Consider the following 17,200-nt stretch of genomic DNA (forward strand, 5'->3'; position numbering starts at 1 on the left):
ACAGATGAATGGATAAAGAAGATGTGGCACATATATACAATGGAATATTACTCAGCCATAAAAAGAAATGAAACTGAGTTATTTGTAGTGAGGTGGATGGACCTGGAGTCTGTCATACAGAGTGAAGTAAGTCAGAAGGAGAAAAACAAATACCGTATGCTAACACATATATATGGAATCTAAGAAAAAAAAAAATGTCATGAAGAGCCTAGAGGTAGGACGGGAATAAAACACAGACCTACTAGAGCATGGCCTTGAGGACATGGGGAGGGGGAAGGATAAGCTGTGACAAAGTGAGAGAGTGGAATGGACATATATACACTACCAAAGGTAGGGTGGATAGCTGGTGGGAAGCAGCCGCATGGCACAGGGAGATCAGCTAGGTGGTTTGTGACCGCCTGGAGGGGTGGGATGGGGAGGGTGGGAGGGAGGGAGACGCAAGAGGGAAGAGATATGGGAACATATGTATATGTATAACTGATTCAACTTTGTTGCAAAGCAGAAACTAACACACCATTGTAAAGCAATTATACTCCAATAAAGATGTTAAAAAAAAAAAAAAAAGACCCCACGCAGCCAAAATAAATAAATAAATTTATTTTAAAAATAAATAAAAAATAAAAATGTAAAGTGGATCATATCCCTCCAGCCCTGGCTAATACCCTCCCATGTTTTTCCACTATACTAAGAATAAAAGTCAAACCTCTCAGCTGACCTATACGGCCCTCTGTAATCTGAACTCTGCCTGCTTCTCAGAACTCTCTCTTACCCAAGTCCTCTACATGCACTTTGCTCCAGCCACAATGGCCTTTGTTCTGTCCCTCAAACACATGAAACTCACTCTTGCCTCTGACCTTTTGCAGTTGCTGGTTCATCTGCCTGGTGTGCACGTCCCTCAGATCTTCCTCATTATTCAGGTCTTAGCTCAAATGTCCTGTTCTCAGAGGACTTTTATAACTACCCTATCAAAAATAAACTTCCATCTTACCCCGTCTCTCCATATCATATTGTTATATTTTCTTCATAGCATTTACTGCCACCTGAACTGGTGGTGTTTGTCTATTTTCTGCCTCTCCCCATTAGAATGTACTCTTCATTAGGGGAGGGATCTGGTCTATCTCATTCATAGCTGGTCCTCCAAGTATATAGGCACTCAATAAATGGTTGACAAAACATTTAAATTAGCCCTATTTTACAGTTAAGGAACTGAGTCTCAGAGAGATAAAAGCGACTTGCCCAAGATCACAAAGCTTGTTATGTGGCAGAGCTGGGCTCAAGAATCTAGGTGACCTGAGACCAATGCTCACACTCTTTTCCCTGAGGAACATAGCTCCTGCAGTTTCTCTCCTTCCCCTCCCCTCCCACCTCAGCCTGTTTATTGTCTACTTTTCCTGCATCTACCTTTGCTTACATCTTCTTTCCCTTCTCTTTCCCTCCTCCTCTCCCACCTTGGCTTGCTCCTCTCCAGGCCTGCTTGCCGGCCTTCCTTTTTTTTCCATTTATACTTCTCTTTTGGCTTGATCTCAGTTCTCCCTGGAGAGTCCCTGCAGTTTTCTAGGACAGCTCCCAGGAACCTTCCAAAAGCCCACAGATGTAACAAAACCTGCCTCTTTATATGGTGGCGCAGTGGAATGTGGGACGACTGCCTTGCTGCTTCCCAGACAAAGGCACGTGAGTGTTAGAAGAAAGGGCTTTTGGGGCCACCAGCTCGGTCTTAGGGAGCAAAAGAAGCGTTCTCATCTGCCTCCCTTAAAAGATGCAGAGAGTCCCCTCCAGTCACTTCTCATTGGCTCACTGCTCTTCCCACGATGCCCTTGGAGGGACAGGCAAAAGCAATCTGGTTTAGAATTCAACCTTGACTACCTACCTGTGGCACTGACCAGGAGAACAAAGAAAAAGGGGTGCAGGTGTGAGGGGGAGAGACTGAGGAGAGAAAAAGGAGAAAGCCTCGGAAAGGGGGTGAAATGGGAGGCAAGGAAGTGAAGGAGGGGGAACAGAAGAGCCAGTCAGAGGTGCAAAAAGAAAGAAAATTAGGTAAAGAGGAGGATGGAGAGGCAAGGAGAAAAGAGCAAGAATAGTAGAAGAAAATGAGGAGAAAGTACCGAATTCAGTTCCGATGGTCTGCTATGTCTGCTATGCCTCAACCAAACCCTCAAGAAAAAAGTACTTGGATGACCACCTGCCCTCCAGTCCGAGCGCTAGGATTTACCTTGGAGCTGCTGAATCTGCTTGGTGAACACCTCTGCCTGCTGGGCGCTGGCTAGCCGCTCATCCTCCAGGAGCCCTGCAGTGACGGGGAAGCTGGCATCAGGCCTGGGATTCAGTGCCTTTGGGCCCAGGCCCTCCGGCCCCATCACAGGCACTCACCCTGCAGCTCCAGCGAGTCATCCTCGTGCTGCCCTGCCAGTTCCCGGGTCTCCTCCAGCTCTGCCACCAGCTGCAGCACCTGAGCCCTCAGCTCCTCCAGCTCCGTCTCCGTGAGGCTCAGGCCCCGGTGCTTGCCAACCGACAGGGAGCCCACGCTGCCACCTTTCTGCACTTGATCATCCTCTTCTTCCACCTCTTCTTCCTCTTCTTCCTCCTCCTCTTCCTCCTCGTAGAGAGCTGGGAGTAACACTTCCCCTAGGAGAGACCCACCCCCCACAACCAGCGAGTAAGAGCCAACTTCCTTTCCACAGTCCTTAGAGGGCCCTCCAACTCACTGTCCCAGGGCAGAGATGGTATAATAGTGCCACCTGGTGTCCCCCAGGGAGCCCCTGGGCAGGACGTGCATGCATGAGGAGCCCTCAGGTGTGAGAGTCAAGTATGGAGGTAGCCCACCCCCTCACGGGCCCTTTCTGGACCAATGTTGCCCCTGGTGGCCTCCAAGTACTGCCTTCAGGCAGACTGGGCAGCCAGGTGCTGGCTCAGCCATGTGAAGCTGGCACAAGGATACCTGCTTCTTCCATCCTCGTCTCTGGGTAGCAGGACAAGTAGTCAAGAAAGAATTCAGACACTGGGTGTATCTTTAAGCCAAATAGGGCAAGAATTATAGTTTGGGGGTTTGTACAAAGTTTACAAATGATCCGGGTGGCTTGTGAGAAATTAGCCTTCCCATAATAAGAAAGGGTTGCCTGTCAGTAGGTAGAGAAAGAGAACATCTGAATGAAATGACTCTAAATGTTTTATTGGACAAACACTGGGGCCCTTTCAAATATATTCTATCGAATAGCCTTTTTGGAATTTTCTACCAGGTCAACTCTTCTTTTCCCTGCTGAGTGTCAGGAGATCACCCTGCTGACCACAAGGCAGTTTTAAGGGGGAAGTCATAGGTTGTACTTGGGTGTAAAAGATAGCCTGACATTTTAACGCGTTAAGAAGCTGGGGTGTGCTAGTCCTCAGCCTCTGGCTGGCGAGCACGCTCTCCTTTGCTGCAATGCAGTTCCTCTAAATAGAAAATCGTATCTGGATGGTAATAGTTTGCTTTGTTTTAAAATGTGGAATCTCTGATCTTTGTCCAATAACCACAGCCTAAGGTTCATCTGGGACCCCTTGCATCCTCTGTCCCCCTTGGGGGAGCAGGATTGTCCATATTGAGTGTGCATAGGGACCCTTCACAGGAAGTCCTGGAAACAGGACCAGGATCCTTCCAGGCTCCTGGTGTTGGTGGGGATACATGTGTGTTGGGAGGTTGGACTTCTCACCGGCCCCGCTCCCAGGCTCCCTCTTTCAGGCGGTAAGATAGCCTAGAGAACCAAAGCCACAAGGCTTCCATTTGAAGTTAGTGGTGGTGGCACCAGAAAGACAATTCACGTGCTCACTTCCCTGCTTTTCAAAATAAGAGACAGCTTGGGATCTGGGTCTGGAGGCAGTGAGAACAAACCCCCTGCTGACAGGCTGCTTCAAAGCTCTGTCCAACCGGGCCTCTTTCTCTGTCTGGCAGCTCCCCCGGGACACACAACCTGGCTAGCTGGTGATTAGGACTCCAAAGGGATGTACCCTGAACTTCCCTCAAGGCCTGAGCCCTGAGGACGGGTGGAGGGGGCTGAGCTGAGCTGGGGGGAAGGGCTGTGTCTTGGCTCAGAGTTTTGGGGGTCAGAGGGAGGAAGGAGAAGTGAAGGGAAACTGGGTGAGGGGGATGGAAAGAAAGCTTTTTGGGAAAACTCACCCTCCATAGCTTGCATCCCCCGCCGTTCCAGGGACCCCCAGCGTTGGCCTTTCTTCCTCTCACAACCCTCTGACACCTCGCAGGAGCCTGAAGTGGTCACTGTGGGTCCTGTGAGAAGGGAGAGGAGGGATCGTGGGATGGGAGGCGCGGCTGGGGCGCAGCTGGAGCGGGGGAAGGGACACACCTTCTAGCCCTTTGGAGCCCTGGGTTTTTCATCCCGGTGGAAGTATTAGGCTCACTCTGCCAGGAGCCTCCCCAGGCCGCCCCTCAAGCTGGGCCTACGGAGACACCGCCCTGCACTGCCCAACCTCTCCTGCACCCCCGTTCCAGGCTCCTCTCCCTTGCACAGGCAGAAAGTGTGTGTGTCTCTTTAGCCCAGAGGGGACATGGGGGAGACGGGCGGGGATGGCAGAGGGCGCGATCCAGCACAGAAGAGGCTGAAAGGGTGAGGTGGAAGGGGAAGGGGTTGATGGAGGGCAGGGCTCGTGTGGGAAGGGGCTCTGCGCTGGAGCCGCTCCCCTCCCCTACATTCTCTCCTTGGACTTCGTCCACCCCACCCCCGCCCCGCACTCAGAATAGTTGGGGGTCCGAACGGGTGCAGGGTCTGGAGCCCCCAGGGCTGGAAGCACCGTTGGTCTGGAGAGACGAGACTGAGAGGGCTCAGGGGAGGGACTGCCAGGGAGGATGCGGCCGGTGTGGGGAAGACCCAGCCCGGAAAGATGGAGACCGGGCCTGGGTGGGAGGCGAGATGGAGGGAGGAAGACTTAGGACGTAAAGGTGGGGAGCAGCAGAGGGGGCAGAGGACGTGGGGGTCTGGAGGGAGGAGAGATGGAGAAGAGGAAGGAGCGGCGATGGAGTGGTGAGGGAGGGGCGCTCTGACCTGGGCCCGAGCAGCTCCAGCCCGCGGCGCCCGCGCCGGCCCCGGCGCCCGCCTCCATGGCCGCTCGCGCCGCCGCCGCTGCCCGGAGCAGACGACGCCGCTGCCGCCGCCGCCGCCTCCGCGAGGCCGGGGACCGGAGCCGGATGCTCAGGGGAAGGGAGGGCGGGCCGGCCGAGGGGGCGGGGCCTGGCCGGGACACCTGACACCTCCCCCGCCGCCGCCCGGAAGCCGGCGCACCACCGGAGCTCCCGGACCCCGTGCCGGCGGGAGGGTGCCGGGAGGCCGAGCGAGCGTGTCCCCCGACACGCCCCAAGGCCCGCGCCGAGGGAGCGACCAGATCCCCTGGTCTGGCAGTGGGTCCTACTGGCAGTTGGCTGAGCGGGGAGACCGCTCTGCGCCATGTGTCAGGGCCCCGTCCCGCTCGGTGATGGGGGAGGAAAACCACAAGGATGGACAAATCCTCCCGGCCTGTTTTCTCCAAAAGCACGGATGCTTACAACTCCCTTCGCTTCCTACGGAGCAGGTCGGCGCTGCCGCCCAGCTCGGCAGTAAGCGCGGACCCCGGGCCGCCGGCCCCAGCCTCAGAGCTGCGTGAGGGCAGGAGGAGGGAAACCAAGGCCAGGATACTCGAACCTCCGGGCCCTGAGCCCTCTGCTGTCCCCGCGCGTCCACCAAGCCAAAAGCAGGGACCCTCTTAAGAGGGGCCGCTCCGTGGCCCTACGCAGTCCTTAGTGTCCGAAGAGCGCTTTTCTCCACCGCCTGCCTTCCCACCTGGCCCCATGCCCGCTGGGCTGCGAGCCATGACCCTCACTCAACCTGCCCCTGTAGCCTGCTCAGAGTGGGCACTGCTGATTTTCACTCTCATGGAAGGGAGATGTGAAAGCTCAGAGGGCTTATTTCACTCATTTCATCATTCATTCAAGGAACGTCTACCGTATGCCAGATCTTGACGAAGCAATTGTTCTCACATCTCTGCAGGTCTCAGCCAGGAAAAAAAAAAAGGGGGTGGGAGGTACACTTGGGAACCGGGGCGCCCCAGCACATCCAGAAAAGCATTGGGAGATTCCTAAGCCAGGGGCACACACCAATCCCTTCTCTTGTGCATCCACTCACAAGGTCATTGGGCATATATTGTCAGTGTCACCCCCCCCAGTCTCCCAGGTTCACAAGCCCTCTATATTCCTCAGAAGGGAGCCCTTCTTTGCCTGGACATCCCCTACTTATCCTTCAGCACTCAGTGGGGAGTCATCTCTAAGCAGCTGTTCCTGACGCCCCACTCCAACCCCATTATATGCCCCTGCTGTGCTCTGCCCTGTCCTTCTCTCTAGGGCAGCACCAGTCCCTCTGGGTTGTCAAGGTCAGGTTTTTAATGTTCTGTCTGCCCAGTTTCTTGAAGACTGGGAACTTATCTTAGTCATTTTTTGTATCTCCAGCATCTGACAAAGTCCTTTACACGTAGAATAAATAAGTAAAGGTAAATCTCCCAACAACACAGTCAATGCTCTGCTTATTTTAACATGTGATCTCACACTTAAGGAGTTCAATGTTGCCTATTAACCATAATGTTGCTTCTAAGCCTCTCTCTGTCTCTCTCTCCTTACCTTTCTTCTTCCCTCTCATACCCCCAGCCTCGTATGTGCTCTGAGAGATGGTGAGCACAGATCAAGATGTTTCGTTTGCTCCCCAGAGGACAGGGCTCCACTCCAGACGCTGTGGTTAAGGTGATTGGGGGGAAAGACTGTTGAGCAAGCCCACCCAGACCCTTTCCAGGCCTGTCCAGACTTGGGGAGCAGGGCAACTGTCAGGGATGATGGAAAGGGGTTGGCGTTAGGAGGGTGGAGGGCATAGGGCTCCTGGGAATGACAGAGTCTAATGTTGGAAGCAGAGTGGCTGTTTGTTCCGTCCCAGCACAGCTCCTTCTGGTCCTGACTGAACCAGCAGGGTCAGATAGCAGACCTTGACTGCTGACCTCTTGGCTAATGGAGGGAGGGACAGGGGAGGAAGTTGTCAACTGTAACATCCAGGGGTCCAAGCTGTCCTCAGGGAGCTCTCATCCAGAGTATTAGGAGTAATCTCTCCCTGGCTCCAGGGGTGCAGGTCACGATTCACCCTTGATTTGAGGAGCATTCAGAGGAGATCTGAACCAGTCTATTCTCAGGACCCAAATATGAGTAAAACCCAGACCAGTACTGGGTTGAGGGTGAGAATGAAGATATGAGGCTAGAGGAAAGGGCTTAGCAGGTATGGGGGGGAAGTGGACTGTGGTCCAGGGATGCATTTCTGAAGGGCTAGAAGTGGTGGGGATGCCAGCCAGGTGATCAGTTTAGGGGGATAATCTGAATTAATCCTTGTAATCCATGGACCCAGGATTCCGCCTCCCTCCTAATCCCATCCCAGCAGATCATCCTCTCTGAGGACTGATGCAGCCATTTATCCCCCTTTAACCTTATTTCTAAACGCCTAGATTCTTTCATTAAAAAGAAAAAAAAAGTTAATCTTTTAAAGATGCAAAAAGTACAGTATATTATACACATTCTTCTGCAAACTTTCTTTTTTCCTTAACTTTTTTTTCTTTTTACATTTATTCATGCTGTTTCATATAGCTCTAGTTCATGAATTTTAACTGCTGAATTCTGTTCCATTGTTTGAATATACCACAATTGATTTATCCATTCTTCTGCTAATGAGCATTTGGGATATTTCCAATATTCCATATTGTAAACAATGCTGTGATGGACAGTGCTGTGCATGCCTCCTTGGCATATATGTAAGCACATCTCTAAGGTAGATACCTAGAAGTAGAATTTCTGGGTCATAGAATATGTGCACCTTAAACTTTACTAGGTATTGCCAAATTGCTCTATAAAGCAGCTGAACTGATTTTTACTCCACTAACAGTGGCTGTCAATGCTTTTTTATTTTATTTTTTAATTAAAAAAAATTTTTTTAAGATTTTTTTTTATGTGGACCATTTTTAAAGTCTTTATTGAGTTTGTTACAATATTGCTTCTGTTTTGGTTTTTTGACCATGAGGCATGTGGGATCTTAGCTCCCTGACCAGGGGCCGAACCCACACCCGCTGTATTGGAAGGCAAAGTCTTAACCACTGGACCGCCAGGGAAGTCCCTCAATGCTTTTTTAGATTGACTAACATATTTATAAATTTCTTTGCTCACCATTCCTTCTTGCATTTCATTCCTTCCTTCTTATTTCAGTTTCCTTCATATGAAGTATATCCTTTGGTAGCATTTCAGTGAAAGTCTTTGAGTGGTAAACATTCTCAGTCTTTGTCTTAAAAGGTCTTTATTTCACAACACTTAAATGGAAATTTAGTGGGCCTAAAATTTTAGGTTGACAATTCTTTTAGACTTTTGAAGATATTCTATTTTTGTCTATAATCTTTTGCTGCTAATAAGAAGTCAGCTGCCAATATAATTGTCTCTCTAGGCAAACAAGTTTTTAAATTTTTTTTATTTTTTGTTGCTTTTAAGATTTTTCTTTTTCTCTTCAGTATTCTCCAGTTTCACCACAATGTGTTTATAAGCTCAGTTCTCAATCTGAGGACTGTGTCTTTCTTTTAGTTTGGAAAATTATCAGTCATTATCTCTTGGAATATTATTGGGTTGGCCAAAAAGTTCAAACGAACTTTTTGGCCAACCCATACATTTCCCTCATTCTCTCTCTTTCAGGAAAATATATGTATATGTATATTCAGTGTGATGGTGTAATAGGCATATTCTTTTCCTCATGTCTTTTTACTATTCTTTCATATTTTCTATCTCATTATTTTCCCCTTTCCCCCCATATTTTGAACAATTTCATCAGCTTTATCTTCCACTTCACTAATTCTCTTTCCAGCTGGGTCTAGTCTACTGTTTAATGTCTTGAGTCTTCAATGGTATGTCTTCCATTTCCTAATTTTTTTTTCCCTCAATGAGCTGCTTTTTTTTTTCACAGTACAATATTTTCATTATGGTTTACTTTCTTGTCTTTAATCTTTAACACTTTTAAGAATACTTATTACACAGTGCTTGTCATGTTGTTCTATCATGCACAGTTCTTGGAGTGTTAATTGTCCTGTTTGTTGTGTCTGCTGAGTCTTCCTTAGGTGGATTGCTTTCTTGTCTAGTTTATAAGATTTTTATTGTTCTTCTTCAGTAGGTGTTTTTGATTTGTCACTTTTTAGTGAGACTCCCATATACCTTGGGGTATGAAAACAGTCTTGGAGAGCTCTTTCTTGCTTCTGTGAGGCTGTGTGGTATTCCTAGGGATTTCAAGTTGTCCTAAACCAGGTTTATATTTAATTTCTCTGCTTGAGGATTCAGCATCATGCAAATAACATAAATCCAGATGCAACACAAGCATTTTCTCAGGCTCAGACTTCAATTTCTCAGGGTTGACTTGGATTTCCAACCCTTTTCTCTGCTTCATTGGACTGGCATGTGCCATTTTAGTCTTCTTTCCATGGATAAGGTAGATCTTTGATGTTCTGAGCTTTATGCAGGGGGTTCAGTCGCAGCTCTTTGTCTCTGGTGGGCTGAGGGCACAGAGCCTATAACTGAAAGCATTAGAACACATCTCCATGTCCCTGGTATATGTCTGTGATCTGTGTCTGAAATGAACCATGGGCTACTGTGATAGTCCCTCCTTCTTCTTCTCCTCCTCCTTCTTTGTTTAGTTTTATAGTCTTTCTTTAATTCTGATATCTGGGAATTTCCCTTTTTAAACCAATTTTGCCATTGTTCATATGTTAGTTTTTAAATTCTGTTTCATGTAGTATTTCTGTGTGTGTTTTAGGGGACACTGGGTGAAGAAAAACTACATTAGTTCAGTTTGTCATGTAGTCAGAATTTCCTTTCCAGATTCTCTTTATCTTTAGTAGTATTCCTAACAATCCCTATGTCTGTAAGGTGCGTTATAGTTTGCAAAGTGTTTTCGTACAGTTTCTGATTTAATCCTCTCAACTTTAAGAAATGAATATTATTGTTCCCATTTTACCAAGAGGAAAGCTGAGACTCAGAATTCTAACTTTATTCCTAGTTTTTGGACTTTGAAGCCAATGCATTTCATAGCTTGGGTTTTACATGGAGAGTTTGCCTTTTCTTGACCTCCAGCTCAGGCCCTGATTGTTCTGACCACCCGCTCTTTATCTGAGGCTCTCTGAGAGGCTTTCTGCCTAACACGAGGCAACCCTTTGGCTCTACCTTCTCAGGTTCAGCTCCTGGAGCTATGCCAATCCCCTTCTGCTCGGCTTGGCCTCAGCGGAAATAATGGGGTATATACAGGCCATGGCTAATGGGAAGACTGACTGGCAGCTTGTCTTCAGGGTCCTTTATTCACTCACCACCGGGTCATCTCTGCTTCATCTTGAGAAAGGGCAGGCAATGTATACTTGTGTGGCGGGGAAAGGGGAACAGAAAAAAAGAAAAATCCAGGAAAAGTAGAGCTCGTCTGGGATTTGAACCCGGGACCTCTTGCACCCTGAGTGAGAATCATAGCCCTAGACCAAAGAGCCACTGAGGGTTACTCTTTGCCTCTTGTGTCTTCTTTGCCACATCAGCCGTAGCCGCAGTTTGTGGTTCCTAGAAGGGCCTGTCTTCTCCGTCCAGGCTGGCTCCCAGCCCAGGTCGGCTGCACTCCAGCAGGCTTTGCCCCTCGGCCCTCTCCGCTCCTCCCTGGCCCACTGTGGAGCCACACAGTGATTAGGCAAGGTCCCATCTTCCCCGTGACCATCCAGTTCTCCCGCAGGGCTGCCAAGTGGAGTTCGTGGGGTGCTGCTGGGGAAGGGCAGGGAGGGAGCCAGTCTCCAGCCGGCCCGCCTTCCGGGAACCCCAGGGCTGAGGGGGCCTGCCTGGCATCTCCTGCACCCATGAAGAACCACTCTTCTTTCTTACCTCATGATCAGACCACCAGAAAAAATCCTCCAAACTCATCTGCCTCCTAGGTGAGGACTAAGAAGTCTGTCCCAGATCACCCTTGACTAGGTGATATTTGCTAAATTACTCAGTTTCTTCATCTGTCAGGTGGGGAAGTAACACCTGCCCTGTCTGCCTTACATGGTAGTTTGAGGATCAGGTGAGAAAACGTATGTGAAAGCACTCTGCAAACTGTAAAGTGCTGTACAAAGGAAAGGGGTTATTATGATGGCAACATGAGGGCAAGGAGAAAATACATGAGAGGAAAGCTGCCACTTAATGCTTACTGTGGACTAAGCAGTGTGATCTGTGCTTCACAGATCTTACTTAACCTCATAACAGCCTTGGGAGACAGCTGTCACCCCACTGTAAGAAAAAGAAACGTGCTCAAATTCAGCTTATACGAATCACGTTTATCTGAATCCAAAGCCTGTTTTAAATGCGATACACACTGCTACCCAGACTTTCTAGAAAACCAGAGATGGGAATACATCCTGTAAATACCCACACTTCCTCCCTCACCCCAGCCTGCCCTGTTCATCCCCCGCAGGGAAGCTTCAGGGAAGAGCCTGCCGATCGGCTAAGGGTGGCCTGGGTGGGGTTCTTCAGGCTGGGATTCCCCAAATGAGAGTGAGGGGGGAGGTCACACCTCAGAAACTGGGGCCTTGTAGGAGACCCAGTAGGCTCTGTCTGGCTCTCTCTTTTGTGCTGCCACTGTACCACATCCATCACACCTCCGGGACCCTTTGCCTCTGGGGGTGGGGTCCCCTCTAGGAGGCTGGGAGCTTCTGCGGGGACAGAGATCTGTCTTATTGACCTTTGGATCCAGCCTTGTGTCTGGCACTTGGCAATCCTGCTGACAAAACAAACAACTCCCAAGCATTTCTGTGTACCTGGCCTTAGGTAAGCACTCTACCAGATTAATCTCATTTCATCCTCACAGCACAACTGCTGTTGTAGGCATCTCTTAGCAAATGTCTGTGGAATAAATGAATGCGTGAATGAGGGAAAGAAAGCAAGCCAGGAGTGTGCACCAAAAAACCACCAGGGGCAACAGATATTCAGGTGGATCTTCATTACTTGGCTCGAGGTAAAAGCCATAAGCCTAAAGAAACCCTCCCACCATCCATGCAAAAGCAGGCTTCCTAATAAACCAACACGTCTGTTGGATACGGGGAAGAATGGCCCTCGCTTTAGAGAACATATTGGCTAACATTCCTTTGTACCCAGGGGATGAAGGTTTATTATCCCCATCCAGGAGTGTCTGGACCAGATGACTGGCTCCACTAACCAATCATGGCCAGAGAGAAAAGCAACAGCTCATCTATTCTCAAACCAAAGGGACTTTTTTGGGTAGCTGTTCCCCAGCTTTAAACTGGCTTATAAATAAAAGCCACTCAACGCATCATTCCATTACCTCAGAACACATTTCCTAATTGTTTCTCTCACTGGGTGTGCCAAGGAGGGAGATGGCTCCAAGCAAGGGCGCCAGGGGGACTTTGCTGAGAATGTTTCAGGGCTGAGACCGGGATTGGGTCCCAGCCAGTGCTTCTCTCTGGGGTACTATTGGAATTTGAGGCAGGATCATTCTCAGCGTGGCCTGTCTAGAGCAGCGTCCTGCCCACTCAATACCAGTAATCCCTTCTTTGCCAACAGCCATAAAACACCCCCCTCCCATCCCACACACCTCCAAATGCCTCCAGGGTAACAGGGTCGGGGAGAGGAGTGCCATCTACCATGCATTGTTTTCCAGGCTAAAATTACTGTGGCCTTGATCTAGGCCGTAGGAGTTTAGGCCCTCAGTGGTTCATTTGTCTCTGTATTTCAAAGCCAGCAGATGAAATTCTCTAGGAAGAGTCATGGCTGTACCTTGGGTGGGGCGGGTGGGGGTTCTGCTCTTTCCTCCCAGGCGTCGTGAGGATGGCATTCATTCAGGCAAATCCTTGGACGATTCCTCATTTTCACAAGAGCATGTAGAACTTTCCCTTATCTCACCGCTTGTCTGGAGAGTCTGACCCGTCAGTATTTAACAGACAACATTGTCATAACACATTTCAAGCTCAACACATCATTTCATCCTACGCATCAAAAACACAGCAAAGAGTGAACACTGGTTGCTTCTGGAGAGGGGAACCGGGAGCCTGGGTGGGAAAGAAATGTATTTTTCACTGTATATTCTTTTGTACTTTTTGAATTTTGAGCCCCAGGCATATACAATCCACTTGTAACAGAAATCCACTTGATAAAAAACTAAGCAGGGAGAAGCAATGATTAGAGAGGCTAGGGAATAATGCCTTTCAAGCCTCTAGAGAGTTGAAATGTCCTCTGGATTAGAGTAGCCTGGCAGAGCTGGTATTTGGCCCCCAGCCGAATGGTTCTGGTTTATGCCCAGTACTGAATCGTGCTTTGTGTGGAGCCCATATCGAGGGTAACAGTCTGCAGGAGACACAATCCTGTGAAACTGGTTGTTGTGCTATTCAGGAATGCTGTTGAGGAGGACATCGTTTACTATATCACACCGATGTCTCCTTTGTGAAACCCCATTCTTGTCTGTCATAATCTGAAGAACAGTTGGTTTGTGTTGACTTTCTGGACAGCGAATTATGTAATTCACTGGGCAGGTCTCGGATGAGCAGACAGGATGACTGGCCGCTGGGGCACCGCTGAGCTAAGGGCAGGCGCAGGTGTGAACATGGCGTGAGAGGGGCAGTGAGCAAACTAACCTCGACCTGGCTGGGGGAGGTCTGAGTAGGAAAGGTACCCTCTCTGGGTAGACTCACCATGAAGAAACTGGCAGCCTGGGATGCCTTAGACCTCTAGGCATTGTCGAGTTGCCCCTGAACTGTTCTATGAAGGCTGTTACTAAGGTGCTCCAGGGAACTCTCCATTCCCCGCCCCTTCCTTGCAGCCTGAGGCTGCTTCCCAGGCTGGCTGTGAGCCCAAGATCCCTGGAGAGGGGCACTTAGGGGGCACCTTCCACAAAGGGGCAGATGGGGTATAAACACCTACAGGGATATAGTAGTGCCTGAAGTCAAAGAAGGGTGCCTTCCATAGGTCCACTCAAAGCGAAAAAAAAGCGATGGAGGGTCTTCATTAAATATGGGTCAGCATCTCCCAGGCCCTAAGGAGCCCACTCCTATTCATTCCAGCACCTGAGCATTGCATGTCCGGATTCTTGGAGCCCAATCTTTTATCCTCTGAAGAACATACAATTGGCTTTGGGGCCACAAAAGGTTTAGGGGGGGGCTCAGGGGCTTTAATCCCAAACTTTGTCCTTAGGAGGCTTAGGATCAGTACTGATCTTTCAGGGAGCTCCAACGTGGCTTTGGAGGAGAGGTTCTTTGGCAGGATCAGGGAGAAGTGGTGGCGGGAGGATGATCTATAAGAGGAATCAGAGGGGGTGGCGGACATCCCATGAGCAAGATGTCCGAGGAGGAGGAGTTTTTTCTGTTCAAGGACATCTCCTTGGTGGGGCCGTGGTATGGGCCTCAGTACCACCTCGCCCCTGTCTGGGCCTCCCACCTCCAGGCAGCCTTCACGGGCTTTGTCTTCTTTGTAGGGACGCCCCTCAATGCCACAGCGCTGGTGGTCACGCTGCGCTACAGAAAGTTGCGGCAGCCACTCAACTGCATTCTGGTCAATGTATCCCTGGGGGGCTTCATCTACTGCATCTTCTCTGTCTTTGTCGTCTTCATCACCAGCTGTCATGGATACTTTTGTCTTCGGCTGCCACGTTTGTGCTCTGGGGGCCTTCCTGGGCTGTACAGCAGGTATTGCAGGAGAAGGGGGCTGGAGGGAGGCAAAGGACACCGCTCCATGATTGGAACCAGGGGCCAGGCCGTTGGGTGAGAGTGGGCCCCAAAGAGGAGTCTGGGGGATACAAGTTTGGTGCTCTTTTGAATACTGAGATATAAAGCCACCCGGACTAGAAGTTTGACCGAGTCCCAAACTCTACTTCACTCACCACTCCAACCTTCCCTCCCTGTGCTTTCTCCACCCCATCTGTATTCCACTCTGCCTGCCAGGATGAGTGGGGCTGCTTACCCTCTTACCCTCACATTTCATCACAGGTCTGGTGACAGGCTGGTCACTGGCCTTCTTGGTCTTTGAGCGCTACATCATCATCTGTAAGCCCTTCGGCAACTTCCGCTTCAGCTCCAAGCACGCACTGATGGTGGTCCTGGCCACCTGGACCATTGGTATTGCTGTCTCCATCCCACCCTTCTTTGGCTGGAGCCGGTGAGAGTGCGGGGCCGTTGTGCTGACTTAGCTAGAAGCTCAGGTTGCGAGGGCGGGAAGAGAGTTGGGTATAGTCTTTGACCTCTAATTTTTAAAGAGCTGGTGGAATAAATAAGGGAAAGGGCTGTGGGAGACAAGTGCTAAACTTTACCCTGCAGTTGCAATTGCTAAAGGCTTGCTGGTGAGGACAGAAAATACCCACTGCCTGAAGTCACTCTGGGTTCTAAGTGGAGAACACAACCCAAGAATCTCAGCTCCCTCTCTACTAATTGAGCCTCACAGTGAGCAAGTGCTTGGTCCCTTGCAGGTTCGTCCCCGAGGGTCTTCAGTGTTCCTGTGGTCCCGACTGGTACACCGTGGGCACCAAATATTACAGCGAGTACTATACCTGGTTTCTCTTCATTTTCTGCTACATTGCGCCTCTCTCCCTCATCTGCTTCTCCTACTCTCAGCTGCTGGAGGTCTTCAGAGCTGTGAGTGCCTTTCGTGAGGCTCAGGGAGGAAGGGATCACAAGGCTCTAGGTGAGAGGGCAGAGCAGGTAAGTGCTCTAGAACATAACACATTTGGAAATGTCCACAGTCAGGTAGAGGGGTATCAAAAAGCAGTGAAGGAAGTGGGGACAGGGAGATGATGAAATGGAATGAAGAATAAGGTGGAGTCATCCCTGCTCAGGTATATCAAGAGATGCATGTTGGGGCTTCCCTGGTGGCGCAGTGGTTGCGCGTCCGCCTGCCGATGCAGGGGAACCGGGTTCGCGCCCCGGTCCGGGAGGATCCCACATGCCGCGGAGCGGCTGGGCCCGTGAGCCATGGCCGCTGAGCCTGCGCGTCCGGAGCCTGTGCTCCGCAACGGGAGAGGCCACAGCAGGGGGAGGCCCGCATACCGCAAAAAAATAAAAAAATAAAGTGCGGGCTTTGCCATCAGTGGAAAATAATAACCACTGTTTAATTTTGCAATTAGTGGCTTCTCTCTAGATAAGATTTTACCTGAGAGGAAAAGTGCATTCCAGTTCTGAGAAATTAACATCTCCTAGGTGAACGAAGCTCTAAAAAGAAAATCAAACAAACCTCATCTCAGAACCTCACAAGAGTTGGAAACAACAGGCCTGATACCTCAGTCCCACAGCTCTTTGCCAACCACGTTTGGGGAATTGCTGTGACTAACAGAAGTAGAGAAGCTGAATTTGAGATAAACAGAAGTGAGATGCTTCCTAAGTGAGCCAGGAGAGATGAGGTAGCTAAATGCAAGCAGCACTGACTGTACTCTGCACCGTTGATTCCCGGGATAAACCTACATGTGAAAAGTGGGGGCTGGATTGGAGCCATGTTAGAAAATCTACCTACCGGTGGGTTCAAGGCTGATTCTGGAAAAGAACCTTATGCCAGGCAGCCCACCGGCATCAGTGGAGGTCCTACTGCATGCAGAGCATTAGAGAGAGGGGACATTTCATGGAACCTGAGAACCCAAATGCAACTAGATACTTGAGTTTGAAACTCAGGAATGTGAGTAACACTTTTTTTTTAATTTAATTTAATATTATTTTATTTTATCTTGAAGTTGATTCATTCATTGAGTACCCACGATATGGCCAGCTCTTTATGAAATTTACATTCTAAAAGACAGAGTAGCACTCATTTTAAGTAAGGAAAAAAAAAAATAGGAAAACTACAGTGATAGCAAAGGCCACTCACACTTGTCCAGCCTTGAGGAATACCCAGAGCCAATTGCAGACCTTCTTCACTCAAACTGCTTCCCACAGACCAACCGGGGGCTCTTAGAGAAGATGAACTCTTCTGGTTGCTAATCTGATTTTTTTTTTTTTTTTTGCGGTACGGGGGCCTCTCACTGTTGTGGCCCCTCCCGTTGCGGAAAACGGGCTCCGGACGCGCAGCCTCAGCGGCCTTGGCTCACAGGCCCAGCCGCTCCGCGGCATGTGGGATCCTCCCGGACCGGGGCACGAACCCACGTCCCCTGCATCGGCAGGCGGATTCTCAACCACTGCGCCACCAGGGAAGCCC

The 17,200-nt window shown here is 49.7% G+C and overlaps 2 protein-coding genes across 2 annotated transcripts in view; one reads left to right on the forward strand and one right to left on the reverse strand.

Annotated features, from left to right (window-relative positions):
* The window catches only part of LOC102993353 (coiled-coil domain-containing protein 136), a 15,201-nt gene extending 10,089 nt beyond the window's left edge, over positions 1-5,112 (reverse strand). Inside the window, exons 1-4 of the mRNA XM_028489781.2 lie at positions 5,028-5,112; positions 4,148-4,255; positions 2,368-2,622; positions 2,210-2,284 (exon numbers count right to left, since the gene is read on the reverse strand). Coding sequence (XP_028345582.1) covers positions 2,210-2,284; positions 2,368-2,622; positions 4,148-4,255; positions 5,028-5,085 — 496 coding nt within the window. The 5' untranslated portion in view covers positions 5,086-5,112. The remainder of the gene's footprint in view (positions 1-2,209; positions 2,285-2,367; positions 2,623-4,147; positions 4,256-5,027) is intronic.
* A 1,618-nt stretch (positions 5,113-6,730) lies between these two features.
* Positions 6,731-17,200, forward strand: part of OPN1SW (opsin 1, short wave sensitive) — a 20,866-nt gene continuing 10,396 nt past the window's right edge. The window contains 4 exon segments of the mRNA XM_024132374.3: positions 6,731-14,656; positions 14,658-14,712; positions 15,013-15,181; positions 15,489-15,654. Coding sequence (XP_023988142.1) covers positions 14,357-14,656; positions 14,658-14,712; positions 15,013-15,181; positions 15,489-15,654 — 690 coding nt within the window. The 5' untranslated portion in view covers positions 6,731-14,356.

The sequence above is a fragment of the Physeter macrocephalus genome, chromosome 5, assembly GCF_002837175.3.
Source record: "Physeter macrocephalus isolate SW-GA chromosome 5, ASM283717v5, whole genome shotgun sequence".
NCBI lineage: Eukaryota > Metazoa > Chordata > Mammalia > Artiodactyla > Physeteridae > Physeter > Physeter macrocephalus.